The sequence below is a fragment of the Ursus americanus genome, chromosome 17 (genome assembly GCF_024610735.1).
Source record: "Ursus americanus isolate L20-20 chromosome 17, mUrsAme1.1.p, whole genome shotgun sequence".
In the NCBI taxonomy this organism is placed as follows: domain Eukaryota; kingdom Metazoa; phylum Chordata; class Mammalia; order Carnivora; family Ursidae; genus Ursus; species Ursus americanus.
The window spans coordinates 644,850-665,926 of NC_142143.1; the positions used below are offsets into that span (position 1 = coordinate 644,850).

Below are 21,077 nucleotides of genomic sequence, written 5' to 3' on the forward strand. Positions count from 1 at the left end.
CCCCGTCCATGCCCACGACTTCTCAGACTTCTCAGTGTCCCCCGTCCATGCCCACGACAGGCCTCCTCCTCCCGTGTCTGGGCAGCTGCCACCATCCTTCAGTGGTCCTGCCCTGTCTGTGCCTCCTCTGACCCCGCTGGTCACCCTCAGTCACTGTGCCCGAGGCCCCCCCTCCCACGCTGCACAGAGCATCAGCACTTTCTTGGCCCTGGAGTCTCAGGGGGCCAGCTCCCACACGGTGCTTGAGACCCGTGTCAACCCCGTCGCCATCCCTGCCCGCACCCCTCTCCACCACACTCACCCCAAGGCTGCCTCTCCCGCCCCACACCTGGGGTCCCCGACCCTGGCACTGCACCAGGTGGAGGGGCCACGCGGTGGACACTGGGGCAGGTAGATGTCGCCTGAGCCTGATGCCGCCCTGCTCCATCTCAGGACCCGCGAGGGGCCCCTGGGGATGAGTTGTTGAGCCGTCAGCAGGTGCGCCGTGGCCGAGGCGGCTGCTGGCTGAGTGGCCAGAGGGCCGCTGAGGTGCTCAGGCCCTGACACGCTGACGGCTCTCCGGGCGTTGTGTTTGCAGAACATAAATGTGCTGAAGGCAAAGAAAATCAGGAAGTGGCTTTGGAGAAGACAGACGACATCCATGATGTGATGGTAGGTCTCCACACCTGAGGTCCCGCGGGCCAGGCGGGCCTCCGTCCCCCCACCTCCTGACACTGTCACCTTCCCTGGGCCATGTCCTGGGGACGGGCGGCAAAGCCACTCACACCGGGCTGCTGCACGCATGTGTATGCATACACTCATGTTTGTGTGCGCTTGCGTGTGTCCGTGTGCACCCGTGTGTGCGTGCGTCTGTGTGCGCGCTCCTGTGCGTCCGTGTGCGTCACGTGCACCCGCGTGCGTGCGTGTGCGCGCTCCTGTGCGTCCGTGTGGGTGCTTGTGTGCGTCACGTGTGCGTGCGTGCGTCCGTGTGCGTCACGTGCACCTGCATGCGTGCGTGCACTTGCACGCTGCCCTTTATACTTTAGTCTGACAGTTCATGCCACGCTGGAACAAATGAGACTTATGCCAGAAAGTGACAACAGACGCGATGCACGTCGCTCTAGAGGGGGGAAGGAAGGCTGTGAGTCCGGCATTTGGGATGAGTTTTGGGAAGTGATGCTGGTGGCCGGCTCCCTGCTCCCTCCAGGCACTCTTGTGGGCATTGGGGTAGGGGGAGCCCAGTCCTGCCCTAACATGGGGTCAAGGTAGACCAGCCTGTGTTATAGAATTGTGGGTGTGTCCTCAAATGCTGGTCTGCAGAGAATGACCCCCAGGGCCTTCAAGGCGTCAGCATTTTGGAGAAGCTTTTCCTTTCCTTGTATCTGTTTGGTAAGACTTTTGAACACACAGGTGCTTTGTTTGTAAACACAGAATCAGAGCCCCAAGGCCACCCTGGGTCTAGTTCTGGCCCCACTGTGAGGTCCCCGTGCTCCGGTGGCCCTGGCCGCCTGCTCTGAGGGAGTGGGGGCAGGGGGAGGCTGGCTCCCATGGTCTCCCGGGCCACGAGGCAGTGCACTCAGCCCATGCCCACGTGTGGCATGTCCCTGAACCCCACAAGGGCACCCATGGGGCAGGCGGCTCAGACCTCATTCGGCTACACACACGGGGGCTCCCCTTGGTGTGGAGCCTGCCCTTGCTTCCTGAGAGCAGAACCCCTGGGTGAGAGGGGTTACCCCCAGTGCAGCACACGGTAGCCCCTCCAGGGACACCCGTTGCCAGCCTTCCAGACCGACAGTCACAGTTGGAATACACACTTCAAGTGTCATTTAAAATCTCATTTCCACAGTATGGAGGCTCCTCAGAAAGTTAAAACTAGAGCTACCCTCTGACCCAGCGTTGCAAGACTGGGTATGTACCCAAAGGACACAAACATCGTGATCCGAAGGGGCACCTGCACCCCAATGCTTATAGCAGCGACGTCCACAGTAGCCAAACTCCGGAAAGAGCTCAGAGGTCCATCAGCGCGTGAACGGATAAAGACGTGGTCCATATTCACAATGGACTATCACGCAGCCATCAGATAATGAACTCTTGCCGTTTGCAAGGACGTGGATGGAACTAGAGGGTGTTATGCTGAGAGAAATAAGTCAGTCAGAGAAAAGCAATTATCGTATGATTTCACTCGTATGTGGAATTTAAGGAACAAAACAGGATCATCGGGGAAGGAAAAAAAAAGAGGGAGACACAGCATAAGAGACTCGTAACGAGAGAGAACAAACAGGGTTGATGGAGGGAGGGGGTGGGGGATGGGCATTGAGGAGGGCGTGGGATGAGCTCGGATGTCGTTCAGAAGTGATGAGTCACTCAATCCTACATCTGAAACCGATTTTACCATATACGCTAACTCACTAGAGTTTAAAGAAAAACTTGAAAAAAATCTGATTTCCTTCACTCTTAACTTACATCCCAACTTCCAAAGATACGAAACTTAGACGCAGGGTATTGATGAGGGTTTCTTTCTTGCCAGTCCAGGTTGGTAAAAAACGAAATGCCGTACTTCCTCTGGACGATCAAAAGGGACGTCATTGACTATCACAGCCTGAGCTGTGACCAGATGCTGAATCACTATGGGAAGACAGCTTCCTTCACCACCAAGGTGAGAGGGGGGACTTGAGGGGGGACTTGGGGGGGGGCTGGCGGGAGCGGGTACAGGGCAGCGCCTGGCCTCCTGCAACTCCAGTGGCTGTGTTTGGGAGGCCTCGTAGGGACCGGTCACCTCAGGGCTCCTCCCCAGGACGACTGCTGCCCGGGCAGAGGCCACACTGCCCGTTACAGTGTCCAGAGGCCCTCAAACCGGCTCCACTCACACCCCCAGAGCCCCCTGCGCCCTTGGCCCTGTGTCCGTCCTCTGGGTATGCAGGCCAAACCACCACAGCCCTGCGTAAGCTCTGCGCCCTGGAGAGGTCCTGGGTCCCAGGGAGAGCCAGGCCGCCTCCCCTGCACGGGGACTCATGGCTGCAGGGGGCCTGGGCACCTCCTGTCCTCACCTCCTTTTGGCCCCTTGTCCCCATCCTTTGACTCCGAGGGCTGACGTTCAGGACTGGGGTCAGCCAGGGTGGACAGGCCTGCCTGGACCCACGCAGGAGAGGTTGGGTAGAGGGGCTTCCGGGCAACAAGGAGACCATCCCCTCAACACGCAATGATGACACGGAGGGTCAGGGATGAGGCTCACACTGCCCCCAGGGCTTCCTGTGGGTGTCTGGCCCCATGCACCCTCACCCGGCCTCAGCTGCTGGCCTCCTTCGGGGTGCGGGCGGAGGAGCTCCCCTGGGCTCCCTACAAAGACCCCGTGCAGCGTGGCCACCAGTGTGCCCAGCAGCCAGCAGGCACTGCATCTCCCCAGCGCTTGGCACCTTTTTCCAAATGCGGCCCGTGGTGACTGTGCCCAGAAGCTAGGTCCCTCCTTCCTGGGTCCTGGGCCCAGCACCAGTTAGGGACCTGGGAGATAAATGCAGGACCTACCACCCTTGTGGCCTCAGATTGCCCCAGCCTGCACATGGGGTCCCCCTGTTGTTTGAACCAGCTGGCCGGGCAGGAAGGGCAGGGGGCGGGGGAGGGGTCTGCTCCAGGAAGCGCCCCTCCCAGGAGCTCTTTGGAACGGGTGCCGCCTGCCAGACCTGTGGGCGTTCAGGCTGGTCTGAGGGGACCAGCACGTGGCCTGTGGGGGCCTAACGTGCCGCTGTCTCTGGAGATCGGGCTATGTGTGAGCATGAGGAGCCTGCCGTGGTACGTCCAAGCCAACCCCGACTCCTTCTTCCCCCGCTGTTATGGCCTCTGCACTGAGAGTGAGAAGCAGGAGTTCCTGGGTAAGTCCGGGGCTGAGGCGGAGGCCACCTGGCATCAGGGCCCCTCTGTGGTCCACCTCCCGCTGAGGGGCTGCGGGAGCCTTTGGAAGGGGGGTGGGCTGGGCCACAGCTGCAGGGCCGGGGACTGGCGGGGGGTGTTGGCAGAGGGCCTGGTCCTGTCCCGAGACCCCTCCCCAGGGCTCAGCTCCCTTTCGAGGGGCGAGGGCTAGTCCAGACACTTCTACGAGCAGCACCGGTAAAGCAGGATGCGTGGGAGGCTGGTGGAGGCTGTGGACTCTCGCACCAGCAGCTTGTTTCTGACTGGATTTCTGGGGGAGGCTGGTGTGGGGACAGTCCTGGGACCCAGAACTGAGCGCCTGTGGACCACGGGCTCTGGCCTGGGAACAGAGGGAAGGTTCCTGGTTTGAGCTGACGAGAGAGGGACAGAAAGTGAAGGTCAGAGCAGCTGGGCAGTGTTCATTTGGGGGTGACCCGTGTTTCTGGAGCACCTGATCTGGGGGCCTCGGAGATCCGGCTTCCACCAGCACCCGTGCCGTAGGTCCTGACCCCACCCTGGGTCTCCCAGGAGCACACAGACGCAGGCAGGACAAGGCAGGGGCCGTGGGGGCTGGAGGTGAGAAGTGCAGCGGAGGGGAGGGCAGTGAGCAGGGGTCTCTCAGAGAGGGGGCACTAGGCGGAGACCCAGAGGCAGGGAGGCCCAAGGGGACCAGGCTGGAGCAGGCCCTGTACCTGCGTGTCCACAGGGCCCAGGGCCTAGGAGTCAGCACACAAGCTCAGGGGTGTTTGTTCTGGAGGAAGGAGACTCAGGTGCGAAGCTCCAGGGCCCTGGAGGGGCCGGGGAAGGGAATGAAGGTTCTGGATGTCTCCATCTGGGCGGATCGGGGGTCTCCTCTGTGGAGACGAGCAAGGAGCAAGTTTTGGTTTGGTTTTGGTGAGAAGGTACTGGAACTTCTTGCGGACCTCCCAGGGGGCATGGGTTGGAGTGGCATTGGGTAAGACAGGCCTCAGAGCGTGGGCTCGCTCACGGGGATGCTGGCTGCCTCTCCTGGCCCCAGAGAGCACTCAGAGCCAGGCCAGCCCCAAGCCCGGGTCTGCGGGACCCAGAGCTGCCTTCCGTGCAAGGTGGGTGTGCAGGGCCCCCCTGTGGAAGCCAGCATGTCCAGGGAGGTCCAGAGAGGCTCCTGGGATGGGAAGGGTCCTACTGTGTCTGCAGGGGGCTTCTGTCCTCTGCTGTGGGGCTGAGGGCACAGGGAGCAGGAACGAGGACAAGCACAGGGGCCTCCATGGACGTGGCCCTGGGTGGGGGTGGGGAGAGCAGAGGAGAGTAGGGAGGGGGTGTGCAGGGGGGTGTATTAGACTCCCATCTGCAGAGGAGCAGGAGGGAGAAGGACCAGGTTGGAGGTGGGGGCTGAGGGCAGAGCGAACCGCCCCCTCCAATGCTGTGGGGGCAGGAAGGGAGGCCACTGCAGGCTGTGGGGCACCGAGGCTGAGGACAGCTGGTGCTGGCCGAAGTCCCTGGTCCCCGGCGCAGGCAGAGGGGGCGAGGCCTTGGTGTCCTTTCAGACGACTTTCGGCGCACGGTGGCCTCCAGCATCCTCAAGTGGGTGGTCAGCCACCAGAACCACGGCAGAGGCAAACCCAGCAGCAGGGGGGAGGCCTGCGACACGGGCCCCGGCAACAAGAAAGGTGTGTGTGGGGCCCGAGGCTGCACCGTGCCTGGAGGCTGTGCCGGGAGGGACAGCGGGGCCATGCGTCCGGGGTGGTGTTGTCCCCCGCCCCGCAGAAGGAGGTGACATGGAATGGCTTTCCTGCGTGGCACAGCGTCACCGTGGCGTCAGGCCTACGAAACCCAAATCAGTATTTCGTTGTTCACTCTCTTGGAGCCTTTTTAGCTTCACGGCCAGGTTGAGCAGAAGGTACAGGGATCTCCCATGTACGCCCGGCCCCCGCCTCCTCTCCTACCACCCCTCACCGATGGAGAATTTGTCGTGATCGGTGAACCACGTTGACACGTCACTGTCACGCAGACCACTTCCTCTGCGATTGGGGTCAGCAGTTTGTCCTGTGACCTCGGTTCTCTGACGGAGCAAAGAAGAGTTGTTGGTTTACTTGTCAGGGTGGACTGGCAACTTCCAGGCCCCTTCTGTGCCTGACCAGAAAACAGAAGTGCGCATTTTCACTTTAAGGCAGCTATTTTATGTTCTGTGAATTTCACGTTGATACAGTTTAAAAACGTTCGTTGTAGTCTGTACAGCAACCACGTGAACGGCAGCCCCTTCTCCTGGTCCGCCGCTGCTGGGGCCCTGGGTCTGCGGTGCCTCAGCCCCCACGGTGCCCAACCCCCCCAGCCCCACGCACACTTGCGGAGTTGGTTTTGTACAGCTTCCCAGCCTCCCCGTTCCTCCGGGCTCCGACCCCACAACCACGCGCACTGTTGCTGATTGCCGGCTCGTTCTCCCTCGCGGACTAGGGCTCCGGGCTGCCTTGCGTGGGAGCTGGGCTCCTGGAGGTTCGCTCTCACCTTGGCGGGAGGACTCCCTGTGCTCAGTGCTTCCTGACACCCGCGGGTTCAGCTTGACTCCGGGGCCCCAGGAGCATGAGGTGCCGAGGAAGAGGCCAGACGCAGGCAGCCGCCAAGCGCCTACCGGCTTGCGGGCGTCAGACGGGGCTGCTCCCAAGTACTTACTGAGTACCCGGCCTGTGCCCAGAAAAGTAAAGGTTTTGTAGCAAGTTCGGAAGGCGTGCCACATGGCCGCCCGCGGGACTGAGTCTGGTTGGAGGGTATGTGCAGCGGGGGAGGCGCGCCTGGAGCGCAGGTTGGCTGCCCAGAGAAGGCGTGGAAGGCTGGGGTGGTCTTTGTGCAGTGCCCCAGGCGGTCCCACTCCACAGCCCATGCTTGGGTTTCAGCTTCCGAGAATGCCGAATCCAAGCTCAAGGGCCTCTCGGGACAGCTCGTGGACGCCGCGTGCAAGGTGTGCCAGGCCTACCTGGGGCAGCTGGAGCACGAGGACATCGACGTCTCTGAGGACGCCTCCAAGGACCTCACGGAGGACGAGTGGAGGGATCTGACACAGCAGTACTACTGCCTCATTCAGTAAGACGCACCTTGTCCGGGGCCCTCTGGCCGTGCCTGGGGCCGGGCGGCGAGAGCCAGCGTGCACCTGCTGGCTCACCTAAATGGGGTGCGTGGGGGCGGGCGTCACAAGTGCCTAGGGAGGTCCCGCCTCTGGGACGTCTGAAGCACCTGTCTGGGTGTTGGGGTGAATCAAGTTGGTTGTTGTTAGCCCCCTTCAGATACATGACTTCCAAACAGTTTCTCTTATTTTGTGATTGCCTTTTCACTCTGTTGATTGTATCTTTTGATGCACACATTTAAAAACTCCATGAAGTCCAATTTGTCTGTTTTTTTCTCTTGTTGCCTGTACTTTGGTGTCATATCCAAGAAATCATTGAGGACTTCAATGTCTTGAAGATTTGGCCCTACATTTTCTTCAAGATTTTCATAGTTTTTGATCTTACATTTAGGTCTTTGACCCATTTTGCATTAATTTTTTCACATGGTTTTAGGTAAGGATCCAAACTCATTCCCCATTGAATAGCATGGGCACCCTTGTCAAAAATCATTTCACCATATACGAGAGGGTTTATTTCTGGGGTCTCTGTTCTGTTTCATTGGTCTTCTGTCTGTCCTCATGCCAGTAACACACTGTTTTGATAAGTGTAGCTTTGTCGTAAGTTTCGAAATCAAGAAGTGTATGTCGTCCATCTTTGTTCTTTTTCAAGATTGTTTTGGCTATTCGGGTCCCTTGAGAGTCTATTTGAATTTGAGGGTGGGTTTTTCTATTTCTGTGAAAAACATCATCGGGATTTTGAATAGGAATTGTATTGAATTTATAGATCATTTTGGCTACTACTAGCATCTTAAACAATATTAAATCTTTTAATCCATAAACATGGACGTTTCTCCATTTATTTATGTCTTCTTTAATTTCTTTCAGCAATTTTTTGTAGTTTTTATTGTACCTTTCGCCTCCTTGGTTAATTCCTAAGTATTTTATTATTTTTGATGGGGTTGTAAGTAGAATTGCTTTCATAATTTCCTTTTCATATTGTTCCTTGCTAGTGTACAGATATGCGACTGATGTTTGTTGACTTTATATCTTCTTACTTTGTACTTATTAGATGTAACAGGGTTTTTTGGTGGAATCTTTAGGATTTTCTACATATACAATCATATCACCTGCAAACAGATCATTTTACGTCTCCTTTTCTAGTTTGCCGTTTATTTCTTTTCCTTCTCTTATTGCTCTTGCTAGCACGTCTATTACTCCGTTGAATGTTGAAAGTAGGCATTCTTGTCTTATTCTTTTTTTCTTCTTGTTAAGTAGACTCCACATCCTATGTGGAGCCCAGCACAGAGCTTGAACTCACAGCCCTGAGATCAAGACCTGAGCTGAGATCAAGAGTTGGACACTTTACTGATTGAGCCACTCTGGCACCCCTTGTCTTATTCTTTTTTTTTTTTTTTAAGATTTTTTATTTATTTATTTGACAGAGAGAGACAGCCAGCGAGAGAGGGAACACAAGCAGGGGGAGTGGGAGAGGAAGAAGCAGGTTCCCAGCAGAGAAGCCCCATGTGGGGCTCGATCCCAGAACGCCGGGATCACACCCTGAGCTGAAGGCAGACGCTTAACGACTGCGCCACCCAGGCGCCCCACCCCTTGTCTTATTCTTAATCTTAAAGGAAAACCTTTCAGACTTTCACCATTGAGTATAGCGTTTGATGTAGGTTTTCATATATGGCCTTTATTATGTTGAGTTAACTTCCCTTTATTCCTGGTTTGTTGAGTGTTTTTATTAGGAAAGGGTGTTAAAGTTTGTCAAGTGCTTTTTCTGCATGAATTGAGATGGTCGTGTGGGTTTTCCCTCTTCATCTGGTAATGTGGGATATCATGTTAATTGATTTTCAGATGTTGAACCATTCCTGCGCTCCTGTAATAAACCCCTCCTGGTTTTGGAGTGCGATCCCTTAATATGCTGCTGAGTCTGGTTTGCTAGCATTTGTTGAGGATTTTTGCGTCAGCGTTCATAAGGGACATTGATGTGTAGTTTTCTTTTCTTGCAGTGTCTTTGTCTGGCTTTGGTATCAGAGTAATTCTGGCCTCATAGAACAAATTAGAAGTGTTTCCTCCTCTTCCATTTTTTGGAAAAGTTTGAGAAGGACTGGTATGGTTCTTCTCTAAATGTTTGGTAGAATTCACCGTGGAGCTGTCAGGCCCTGGGCTTTTCTTTGTTGGGAGATTTTTGAATACTGATTCAAACACTTTACTAGTTATAAATCTATTCATATTTTCTGTTTCTTCACAATTTAGTCTTGGTAGCTTTTGTGTTTCTTGGGAATTTGCCCATTTCATTTAGGCTTCCCAATTTCTTGGTGTACAACTGTTCATAATACTCTCTTATAGTCTTTTTTATTTTTGTAGAATCAGTAATGATGTCGCCAATATCATTTTTTATTTTAGTAACTTGAGTATTCTCTCTTTTCTAAGTCCATTGAGCTAAAGGTGTGTCGATTTTGTTGATCTTTTCAAAGAACCAACTTAGTGTTTAATTAATTTTCTCTATTTTGATTAATTCTGCTCTAATCTTTATTGATCAATTCATTCCACTAGCTTTGGGTCTAGTATATTCTTTTTCTCGTTTCTTAAGTTACAAAGTTAGGCTGCTGTTTTGGGACTTTTCTTGTTTTTTAATGTAAGCCTTTATAGCTGTCAGTTTCCCCTTTGGCACCACTAGCAATCCCATATGCTTTAGTACGTTGTATTTTCATTTTCATTTGTCTCTAAGCATTTTTCTAATTTCCTTTGTGATTTCTTCTTTGAGCCATTGGTTATTTAAGAATGTGTCCGTTATGTGAGGGAGCCTGGGTGGCTCAGTCTGTTGAGTATGGGAGTCTTGATCTCAGGGTCAGGAGTTCAAGCCCAGCTTTGGGCTCTACCTGTGAAGCCTACTAAAAAAAAACTTTCTTACAAGAGAATGTGTTAATGTCCACAAATTTGTTTCTCCACTTGATTAGATCTTTTAACATGTACGTCAAGGATGCTTTATAGCTTCCGTGTCCAAATCTTGCATTTCTTTTGTTAGATGTATTCCTATGTGTTTTATTCTTTTAGATATTATGAATGGAATTGTTTTTTTAATTTTGTTTTAGGATTTTTTGTGGGCAGAATATAAAAGTATAATTGATTTTTTTAAAGATTTTATGTATTTTGGAGAGAGAGAGAGAGGCGGGGGAGGGGCAGAGGGAGAGAGAAACCCAAGCAGACTCCACGCTGAGTGCAGAGCCCAACACGGGGCTCGATATCACAACTCTGAAACCAAGAGTCAGAAGCTCAACCGACTGGGCCACCCAGGCACCCCCATAATTGATTTTTTTATATTGATCTTGTAACTGTAACTTTGCTGAACCCATTTATTAGTTCCAGTACTTCGTACTGTGTGTGTTCCTTAGGATTTTCTATATATAGGATATGTCATCTATGAATAAAAACAATTTTATTTCTTCAAGTCCAATTTAAGTTCCAGGAACTCAGTTGGCTTAATATTTAAAAACTGATCGGTGGGATATTAGTCACCCTTAAAAAGGAAGTTCTGGTGCCTGCTATAGCATGGGTGAACCTTGAGGACATTGTAAGTGAAAAATACAAATATTGTGTGATTTCACTTGTATGAGGTACTTAGGGTGGTCAAAATCACAGAGACAGAAGGTAGATGGTGGTTATCAGGGTCTGGGGGAGGGGATGGGGAATGAGTGTTTAATGGGGACAGAGTTTCAGTTTGGAAGATGAAAAATCCTGGGGGCAGGTAGGGGTGATAGTTGCACAATATAAATATTCTTCATACTACTGAGCCTCACACTTAAAATGGCAAATTTTATGTTATATATATTTTACAATAAAAAATAGAAAAAAATGTCAATTGGTAGATTCTATCACATTTACAGAATAAAGAAGAAAACTCTAAAGCTAACATATTTCTTAATGGTATGTATTGAAAGTGTTCTCCTTGAAATCAGAATGAGACAAAAATGCCCGCTATCATAACCGCTACTCATATGGGCTGAATGGTCTGTTTAGTTTAATAGTACAGAAAAAAAGAAAATAGAAGGCATAAGATCAGAAAGAAGCAAACCTATTTACTGATGACCTGATTATGCACATAGAAAATTTTAAAAATCACACAGAAAGTTACGTGAGTTTAGTGAGGTCAGTAGGCACCAGGTGGTGTCCGTATAGGCTCACAACAATCATAGAGTGGAATTCTAAAGATGCAATCTATAATAACATCAACAGACATCCAGAAAACATATTATTATGTAATAATATAAACCGAAGACCCTAAACAGAACATTATTAAGTTTAATAGAAATCAGTGACCTAGGGGGCGCCTGGGTAGCACAGTCGTTAAGCGTCTGCCTTCGGCTCAGGGCGTGATCCCGGCATTCCGGGATCGAGTCCCACATCGGGCTCCTCCGCTGTGAGCCTGCTTCTTCCTCTCCCACTCCCCCTGCTGTGTTCCCTCTCTCGCTGGCTGTCTCTCTGTCACATAAATAAATAAAATCTTTAAAAAAAAAAATCAGTGACCTAATAAGTGTGTGTGTGTGTTTAATAAAACCATGTTCATAAATTCGAAGACTCAGTGGTATAGAGATTTTTTTTCTTCCCAAACTAAGCTACAGATTCAACGTAATCCCGATCAAAAATCTATGCAGGGATTTTTCTTATGGGCTTGAGTGGGAGGAATTGACAAACTGATTCTAAAATTTATTTGGAAATACAAGTGATTTAAGAAAAGCCAAGACAACCTTGATCAAGAAAAACAAAATTAGGGGTGCCTGGGTGGCACAGCGGTTGAGCGTCTGCCTTCGGCTCAGGGCGTGATCCCAGCGTGATGGGATCGAGCCCCACATCAGACTCCTCCGCTAGGAGCCTGCTTCTTCCTCTCCCACTCCCCCTGCTTGTGTTCCCTCTCTCGCTGGCTATCTCTCTCTCTGTCGAATAAATAAAATCTTTAAAAAAAAAAAAAAGAAAGAAAAACAAAATTAGGGAACTTTTACCCGTATTTCAAGACTTACGATACATGTACCGTCACCCAGACGGGGTGGCATTGGGCTACAGGGCGTTACCAGACCATTGTCACGGAACAGCGTCTAAATGCAGATTGTCATGCACACGGGCACGTAGCACCAACCCTTAGGAACGGTTAGTCCTTGCACTAAATGGTGCCTGAGCAATGAGCACCCTTGTGGACAGAAAAGGTGTATCTTGAATCCTGTCTCCTAAACACACAAAGATTAACTTGAGATGTACGTGTGAAATGTGAAAGTTACAGAAAAGGAAAACATGGGAGTATATCTTCGTAACCACAAGGAAGACAAAGATTTCTTAAATAGTTCACTAAAAGCACTAATCATAATAGAGCAAGTTGATAAATTGTACTTCATTGACATGAAAAACTGTTTATGAAGAAACACGACCCGGAGAATGGAAAGACAAGCCACAGAGTGGAGGGACACACTACACGCACATCCCACAGAGGTCTCACGGCATCTCACGGGCTCTCTGGATCTTGCTTTGTAGTGGTGACGCGTTCATCTCCAATTCAAGGAATCACTTTTCGCAGTGCCAGGCTCTGCTGAATAAAATCGCGTCCGTGAACCCTCAGACGGACATCGACGGGCTTCGGAACATCTGGATCATAAAGCCTGCAGCCAAGTCTCGCGGCCGAGGTGAGTCGGAGGCTGGGCGCTGCGAGGCGGCTACCTGTGCCCCCCGCCGCCCCCCCCCCCGAGCCAGCGCGCGCGCCCAGGCGCAGGTGTGCGGCCCCCCGGAGCCCAGGGCGAGCGCCCAGGCGCAGGTGTGCAGCCCCCCGGAGCCCAGGGCGAGCGCCCAGGCGCACGTGTGCAGCCCCCCGGAGCCCAGGGCGAGCGCCCAGGCGCAGGTGTGCGCCCCCCCCCCCCCCCCGGAGCCCAGGGCGAGCGCCCAGGCGCAGGTGTGCGGCCCCCCAGAGCCCAGCGCGCGCCCAGGCCCAGGTGTGCAGCTCAGGGCTCTCCGCGAGGCGGGCCCGCTTCTGAGGTCTGCTAAAGAACTGGAATGTTCCTAAGTTAAACTGGGCTGTGCTTTCCGTTTTACATTACCTCGCCCAGTCTCGGCAACAGGCTTACCCTAGCTGCTTGGGTGGATGGAGGACTTCCGTCTCCAGCAGCAGCGGAACTCCCTTCCTTACTCAGCCATAAGCGCCAGGCTCTCTTGGAGGCCCCTCCTGAAGGCCTGTACTCTTTGTCTGTGGTTTTGTCTGATGGGCTCAGGTTCTGTACCTCGTCTTGTGTCGTAGCTAGGACTGTGTCCTCTATTCCTAACGGTGAGTACCGTGTGTTCTTTTTAAAGCAGGGGTTTCAAGGTTTTAAAATCATATTTGTGTTGCCAAAGGACCAGCCTCCAGTTGCATTTTCCAGTTTCCTGTGAGGGGTGGTTTCCCCCTTGGCTCTGACTTTAGCGCTAAGGTTACTTATCCCCGGTCTTTCCTGTGCAACAGTCAAGCCCTAAGGCTGTGTCCTCCCCGCGGAGACGGCCCTCACTGCTTGTTCGCGTTCCATGATGTCCTCACTTCCTGAGTAGACTTCAGTTTTGTTTTTTGTGTTTTTTGTTTTTGATATTTAATTTTCCCCTTGGGTTATTTGAGGAGTTTTTTTGTTGTTTTAAATTCGTAAGTGGTTAATTTTTATGTGATTTTAAAAATCTTTATTCATTTCTGATGTTATCACATCTGACCCGAAACACTGTCTTTCCTGGCCTTCCCCCCACTGTCCTCTGAGCGCCCGCCCTCCGGGGTCGGGCCAGTGCTCCTCTCTGGGCTCTCTCCTGAGCCTGCTGCTCTTGGTGGTGGCGTCCCTCCTTCTGTCCGTCAGGGCCGACCTTCCTCCCACTGCAGATGCCTGCATCCCAGGCACGCTGCACGGACACGTCAGACCCAGCTGTTCGAATCCAAATGCAGTGCTTTCTGGCTGGGCCCCTTCCTGCTCTGAGCCCGGGATAACTTCAGAGGTCTGCCGCTTTGCCCTATTTTTCATTTCAGGATGGCAAGGTCTCAGCTTACAGTTGAAGAGACTAGACTTACATTCTTGTGGGGACAGCCCCTCTCGTGTGTTGCTATGCCTTGTGCCTCGGGGCCTCTGCACATGGCGCTCCCCTTCAGCGACAGATCAGTCGGGATAGGCCAGACTGTGCTGGGTAACAAGCAGTCCCCAAACCTCGGTGGCCGTCAGTGAGACCAGTTCGTCTCTACTCATGCTTGTCCATTATGGGTTGGCATGAGAAGATAGTTGGGGGGGGGGGTTCACCAAAGTCCCCCTACCCGCTCCAGGCTTCAGGGTTGTCATGGCAGAGAAAGAGAGGGCTGGAGGGTCTGGTGATGACCCAAGGGACGAGAGGGATACATGTCATCTCTACTCAGATGTCACTGGTCACCTTAGTCATATGGCCGAACTCCGGGGGGTGAGGCTGAGAAGTTGCAAACCCTCCTGCAGAGTGAAGGAGGACCGGAATTCGAGTACTGATGTGCAGTCCCACCATTTGTCCAGGCACCCTTGGGAGTGAGGCCTCACCAGACCCCAGGTCCCTGGACACCTGCCGCCCCTGTCTGCTGGTTCCCTGAGGCCCACAGAGCTTCCCTGCCCCTTGTCCACCCCACACCCAGGGCTGGTGCCTTTAAACATGCCTCTGTCCCCACCCCCGCCCCTCTCCATTCTGTGTCCTCTCTTGAATCCTGGGGGCTGGCCCCCTGCTGGGAGAGCCTGGGGGTACGGCAACGGTTGTGGCCTCCGCTGTGAGGGCAAAGCCTTCCCTGCCCGGCCACCCAGCTCTGCTGCCGACCGGCCCTGGATCAAAGCCATCTTGGGTCTCAGGGCCGACGCTGGACCACGCGTGCCGTGCCCTGGGGCTGAGTGGTGACCTCTTGCAGACATCGTATGCATGAACCGAGTGGAGGAGATCCTGGAGCTGGTGGCTGCGGACCCCCTGTCTGCCAAGGACAACAAGTGGGTGGTGCAGAAGTACATCGAGACCCCACTGCTCATCTACGACACCAAGTTCGACATCAGGCAGTGGTTCCTGGTCACCGACTGGAACCCCCTGACCATCTGGTTCTACAAGGAGAGCTACCTGCGGTTTTCCACGCAGCGCTTCTCCCTGGAAAACCTGGACAGGTCCGTTGGCATGTCAGCTGGGTGCCAGCGGGTGCTGGGGGCACAGTGTGCGCCCACAACAGCTGTGGGAACGGGGTCGGGTGCCAGGCCACGTCTGCTGACCCCCTCACCACCGGAGGCACAAATGAGGAAGCAGGCTCGGGGAGGGTAAATGGCCTCTGTCCCCGAGGGGCGGGCCCAGCCCAGCCTGCTGTTCCTCGCCGCCCGTGCTCTGTACCCATAAGATGTGCATCTTCTCCAGAAAATCCCAAAGCTCCATGTGCCGTGTGCCCACAAGGTGCCAGGCATGGCCCAGGGAGGACACATCTCGAGGGAGGTCAGAGCCACCGCCGGTGGGGGGTGCTGCCCGCCTGCTGGAAAGGCTGAGTGGCCGGCTGTGCTCTCACATGACCTTCAGCCGGCCAAGCCTGAGTGTGCTGCTCTCCCTGGGGCACTGTCCTCCTCTCTGGCCCCGGCACCTTTGGAGGCTCCCGGGGGGACATCTGCCTTGCCAGCCCCTCAACCCCCCTCAGCAGTCCCTACGGGGCCTTCTCTTTGTGAGCCCCGAAGTCCTGGGGTGGGGGGTCCTGCAGACAGCTGGGGGAGGTAGGGGTGCAGCCCTGACGAGGCATCCTGTGGGACGTGAGGATGGCCTGAGGGGTCCTCTGAGGACCCCAGCTGTGCCGGACAGGACAAGAAGTGGGGAGCACCTGAGCCAGAAAAGGGCAGGACCGTGTGGGTCGCACCCCACATCCCAAGGCTTCTGGGGGGCAGGGTGCTGGGTGGGGTGCCATGTGGAGGTGCTGGGCAGAGGCTCAGACATCCAGGAAGGGGGTGCCAGGGGTGGGGGAATGCACACCTCGCCAGGGTCTCTGAGTGGGCAGGACGTGTGTGGCAGGGATGGCGAGGCCCCTCTGCAAAGCCTGCGGAGTGAGGCAGAGAATTTCCCTCGCCGCTGTCCAAACCAGGGGCTTCCCCGTTCTGCCTTGCGACCCCCACGCTTTGTGGGGCTGGGTGCCAAGGCATCTTGACCAGGAGCTTTACAGGGGAGTCATGCAGAAGCGAAAGGGCACGCTGGGCATGCGGCCTACTTAAGAAAGGGGGGTGGCGCCTGGGGGGCTCAGGTTAAGGTCTGACTCCTGGTCTCCGCTCAGATTTGAGACCGCTGAGAGCTGTTCAGCTGATGTCTCGGGCGTGTTAGCTGTGCCCCCGGGTTAGGGGCTGTGGCCACACCAAGAGTCACACCTGGCAAGTGACACTTGGAGTCACACTTGTCAGGAGCAGGCTGTTGGGGAGAAGTGGTTCTGGCTGGCAGCTCCTGGAGTGAGTTCGTCTCTGCCAGGCCACGAGGGTCTGGAAGAGGGGTCCTGGAGCTCACGGCACAGGGAGCCCCTTCCAGCCCTCCCGCCCCAGCCCCAGGCCACCGGACCCACCGAGCCGTGACGGGGTGCCTGGCAGATCTCTTGCCCTCTCTGAGCCCCATTTCTCCATCTGGGACCATAACCCTCACCCCAGCAGACAGGAGATTCCCTGAAATCGTTTCCGACTGGACATGGCCCAGCCTCCAGTGTACCGGCCAAAATTAATGGAAGGAGTGCCATGTTGGCACTGTGGGTCCACAACCCTAATTCCACCGATCTCGGGTCGCAAGGCCCTTCTGTTCTCTGGAAGTATGACCTCTCCAGGGTCCCAGGGACGGGTCTTACTACACAGAGCCACATGGCTCACCTGTTTCAAAACCTGTTTGGAACACGGCAAGAGCGTAAATTAATTAATTATAGTTTCACAGAGACTCTTTCTCACTTTGTCTCACCAGACCAGCTCTGCAAAAGCCACATCTCTATTGCCAGGTGCAGATGGGGAAACTGAGGTTCTGGGAGGTGTTACTTCTGGAGCACCCGGAGCTATCAGAGCCCCTCCTGCAGCCGCCCTGGGGTGGGGGGGGCGGGGTCTCAAGAGCAGAGTCTCTGAGGGCGGGGTTAGCGGTGGCCTGGGGGTCTGTGGGGGCAGAGGGTCAGCGGGGGTGGGATCTCAGGGGAGGTGTCTGCATGGGCATCGGGATAGGTGGGGCACAAGGGTTCCGGAGACGGGGTCGCGGGGTCCGGGGTCGCAGGTCCCGAGCGGCGGAGGTCTGGGGGGCCTGGGGGCAGGGCAAGGTGGGGTGGTGGCCCGGGGGCGGGGTTGCGGGTCCAGAGTCCCGGGGGCGCCGGCCTGACCGCCGGCCTTGCCTCACGCAGCGCCATCCACCTGTGCAACAACTCCATCCAGAGGCACCTGAGGAACGACAAGGACCGCAGCCCCCTGCTGCCCTACCACAACATGTGGACCAGCACCAGGTTCCGGGAGTACCTGCAGAAGAGGGGCCGCGGGGCCGCGTGGGCTGGCGTCATCTACCCCGCCATGAAGCGGGCCATCGCCAACACCATGAGGGCGGCCCAGGACCGCGTGGAGCCGCGCAGAAACAGCTTCGAGCTGTACGGGGCCGACTTCATCCTGGGGCGCGACTTCCAGCCCTGGCTGATTGAGATCAACTCCAGCCCCACCATGCACGCGTCCACGCCGGTCACAGCCCAGCTGTGCGCCCAGGTGCAGGAGGACACCATCAAGGTGGTCGTGGACCGCAAGGTCGACCGCAACTGCGACATCGGCAACTTTGAGCTGCTGTGGAGACAGGTGAGGGGTGCAGGGCCGGGGGCTTGGGGGCAGAGCCAGGCACCTGCTGCGGCCCTTCCGTGGCTGCAGCCACTTCAGGCAAAGGGAGCAGGCAGTAACTCGGGTCGCCGCAGGGGCTCGCCTGGCCCCAGCCGGCCTTCAGCACTCTGCTTCACTCCCTCTCCTCCCTAGCCAGCCCCAGCTCTGTGGTCACACCAGGCCGGGAAGCCCCCTGCCTGGACCGGTGGGAGGTCCATGGCCTCCAGGCTCAGAATCTAGGCTGCTCCTTTCCAGACCTGCAGTGTCCTCCCTCCTCCCCCCTGGTGAAAACTGTGTCCTCCTTCAGGGCTCCGGCCGGTGCCTGCTCCCTGCTGGAAGCCTTCCTGCAGGCCAGGAGGCAGGGCTGGGCAGTCACTTTGCCAGGGACTCGGGTTCCATGGGGGGAACCCTGTGTCCAGGCCCCTCTGGAGGAGGGACCTGGTGGGCAGCCCAGCCACAGGGAAGTGTGGCCCATGCTTCTCTTGAGGCCTTACGCCCGGCTGGCCAGCTGCAGACTCAGGAAGGGGGAGCATGGGTCTCTGGGCGACCCCCTAACGCTGCCCTCCTCGACTAGCCAGCTGTGGAACTGCCGCCCTTCCACGGGTCTGACCTCTGCGTGGAAGGCGTTAGCGTGAGGAGAGCCAAGAAGCAGATGCTGCCCATTCCCAACGTGAATTTTCCGTCTTCCCTCCTGGACGTTCAGCCCCTAAAAGTGAGGTGCCCCTCGGCCATGCCAAACCCGGCCCTAGGACCTCCGCACACGGCTCTCCAGCAAGACTCGAAACTGAAAGATGCCAGGGTCCTTCCTGGCACTTTTCCTGTGCCCCTAAGGAGGTCGGCCGACAGAAGCTGTCAAGTGCAGTCCGCCAACGCCGAAGCTGGCGGGAAGATAGAGTTCCCCACTCGTGATTTTCAGCACATAGACAGGAAGGCCCCGAAAGCTGGTCTTACCAAAGCCGAGTCCGGTCGACACCCGGGTGCAAACACACCAAGCGAGCACCCACTGCCGTCCGTGCTTCCAAGCGTGAAGACAGCGGAGGGCGCGCCGTTCCAGCCGCCCAAACCGCCAGGTAACAGCGCGGCTGCTTGCGCCCGTCCGAGCCCTGGGTCTGCTGGGGGCTGCCTGCTCCTCGTCCTCCAGGGCAAGGCGGGGGTCTGGGGCCCGGGCAGGGAGCTTGTCCTGATGTGGGCACTGGCCTGAGCTCAGAGCGGGGTTTGGGGCACCTGGCCCCGTCCTGGGACTGGCCAGGCTGTCGGGCTAATGGGGCTCCTGCAGCAGCAGGTCCAGGGACACCTCACAGGACGGGGTGGGTGACGGTCTTTGTCTCACTCCTTGGGCAGCGTCGTGCACACGGGGGACTGAACGGTGCCAGGCGCCGTGGACAGGCACCGGTGGTCACGGGGCTCTTGCCTTCAGTTTTCTGAAGTTCCTGATGGAGCAGACCATGCATGGCCTGGGAGCCTGACCTGGGCCTGGGCTCAGAGCGCAGGTAGACGGGTGTGGGGCAGCCCTGAGGCTCTGGGGGTGGCCCGGCCGTGTCTGTACCTCAGTGCACCGCCAGTGGCGTCTGGCACCCCGCAGTGGCCCGCAGAGTACATCTGAGGAAAAGGCACGAGCCCGGCCACTCCCACACCCTCACCTGGTTCTGCTCCAGGGACACTTGCCTGCTCAAAGGCACCTGCACCTGTGCCCGCTGTTCCGCCACTGGCCTGGGTCTCGGTCTCTTCTTCTCTCCCCCTCTCTCCCCACCTCCCTCCCTGGCACCAAAAGCCTCTCTGCCCCTGTCTGTCTGCTGCTTGTCTATCTCTCCTAGAGCGTAGGTCCCTAAGGACAGAGTGCTTCCCGGCTCTTGTCACCGCTCACCGGGGCGCCGGGGGCTGTGCACGGCCCAGAGCCAGGGCTCAGTAAATGTTTGCTGCAGGGAGAAGCATGGACTGCCTCCAGAGTGCGGGCTCTGGGCTTGGGCTCGGGGAACACATGCTTTCAGAGCTGGCAGTGCCCTCAGAGGACACCCCCAGTCCCTCCCTCTCTCCTCCCCTCGTGTCCAGTCTGTCGCAGAGGCTGGTCAGCCCCACCGCTCAGCAGCTTGCCTCTGTGAGGACGATGTCCAGATTTTTTGCTGTTAAGAAAACACAGTGTACTTTTTGTAAAACACTGTGCAGCTTTCGACGGGCATCTTTCTAGGAGTGAAGCGTGGATGGGGTGCGTCACCCCGTCACAAAGCAGCACTGACGGGGTGGCTGAAAGACGGAAATGCATTCTTTGAAAGTTCTGGAGCCCGAAGTCTGGAATCAAGGGCTTGACAGGGCCGTGCTCTCCAGGGCTGTGGGGAAGAATCCTTCCTTGTCTCTCCCAGCTTCCGGGGGCTGCTGGCCATCCCTGTGTCCCTTGGCTTGTAGACGTGTCACTCCAGGCTCTGCCCTGTCTTTACATGGTGTCCATTCTCTGTGTCTCTCTGTCTCTGTGTCCAAATCTCACTCTTGTAAGGACACCATTGTTAGATTGGGGCCCACCCTCCTCCCTCCAGTATGACAACCTAACTCGACGACACCTGCAATGACTATTGCTAAATAATGTCACACTCACAGATTGCAAGTGGACGCGACCCTGTGGGGTGGGGCTCTTGGACCTGGCGCACTGAGCCGTATAAGCATGGCTAACGGGGCCGCCCTCGGACGGCGTTCACACCGATGGCCGTTTTGTTCCCGCTGCTGCCAGCACCGGGCGTCGGGAGACATCTTAACGTTTGCCTCTGGAGACAGGGCCACGGTGCTCGTTTGCAATTTTCTGCTGACCAATAAAACGGCCTATTTTCAGACTTGTGTTGGCCATCTGCTTTTCTCCTCCTAAAAGTACCCGCGCAAGCCTTTTGTCCGACTGTCCTTGTACTCGCGGGTCTGTTTCTTTTGGATTTGTGGGGGCGACATCTACTCTGGATTTCCCTTTTTCAGTTGACTCTTTTGCAAATGCCGTCCCCCACTTTGGGATGTGTCTTTTTGCTCCTTTAGGGTATCTTTTGATGTAAAGCCCCTTAATTTTAATAAACATAAACTGGTCAACCTTTTCCTCTACGGTTGAAGATTTTTGTGGCTTACATCCTTACCCTGAGGTGATGAACATGACCTCCAGTGGCTTCCTCTGTGAGCGCTGCTGTTCCTCCTCCATTTCCGTCTTTAAAGCTCCTGGAATTAATTTGCATGTGGTGGGACAGGAGATCCTATCACAGTGCTGCAGGGGTACCCAACCGTGGCACATACTCTGGACTACCTGGTCGGCTCCGTTGGTCTGTTTGTCTGTC

At 55.5% G+C, this 21,077-nt stretch overlaps 1 protein-coding gene across 1 annotated transcript in view; it reads left to right on the forward strand.

The window, feature by feature from the left end:
- The window catches only part of TTLL8 (tubulin tyrosine ligase like 8), a 31,269-nt gene extending 11,386 nt beyond the window's left edge, over positions 1–19,883 (forward strand). The window contains 10 exon segments of the mRNA XM_045815498.2: positions 578–651; positions 2,507–2,635; positions 3,731–3,845; positions 5,409–5,531; positions 6,753–6,939; positions 12,485–12,633; positions 14,865–15,108; positions 17,325–17,760; positions 18,353–18,880; positions 18,882–19,883. Coding sequence (XP_045671454.2) covers positions 578–651; positions 2,507–2,635; positions 3,731–3,845; positions 5,409–5,531; positions 6,753–6,939; positions 12,485–12,633; positions 14,865–15,108; positions 17,325–17,760; positions 18,353–18,880; positions 18,882–18,962 — 2,066 coding nt within the window. The 3' untranslated portion in view covers positions 18,963–19,883.
- Positions 19,884–21,077: the final 1,194 nt, after the last annotated feature.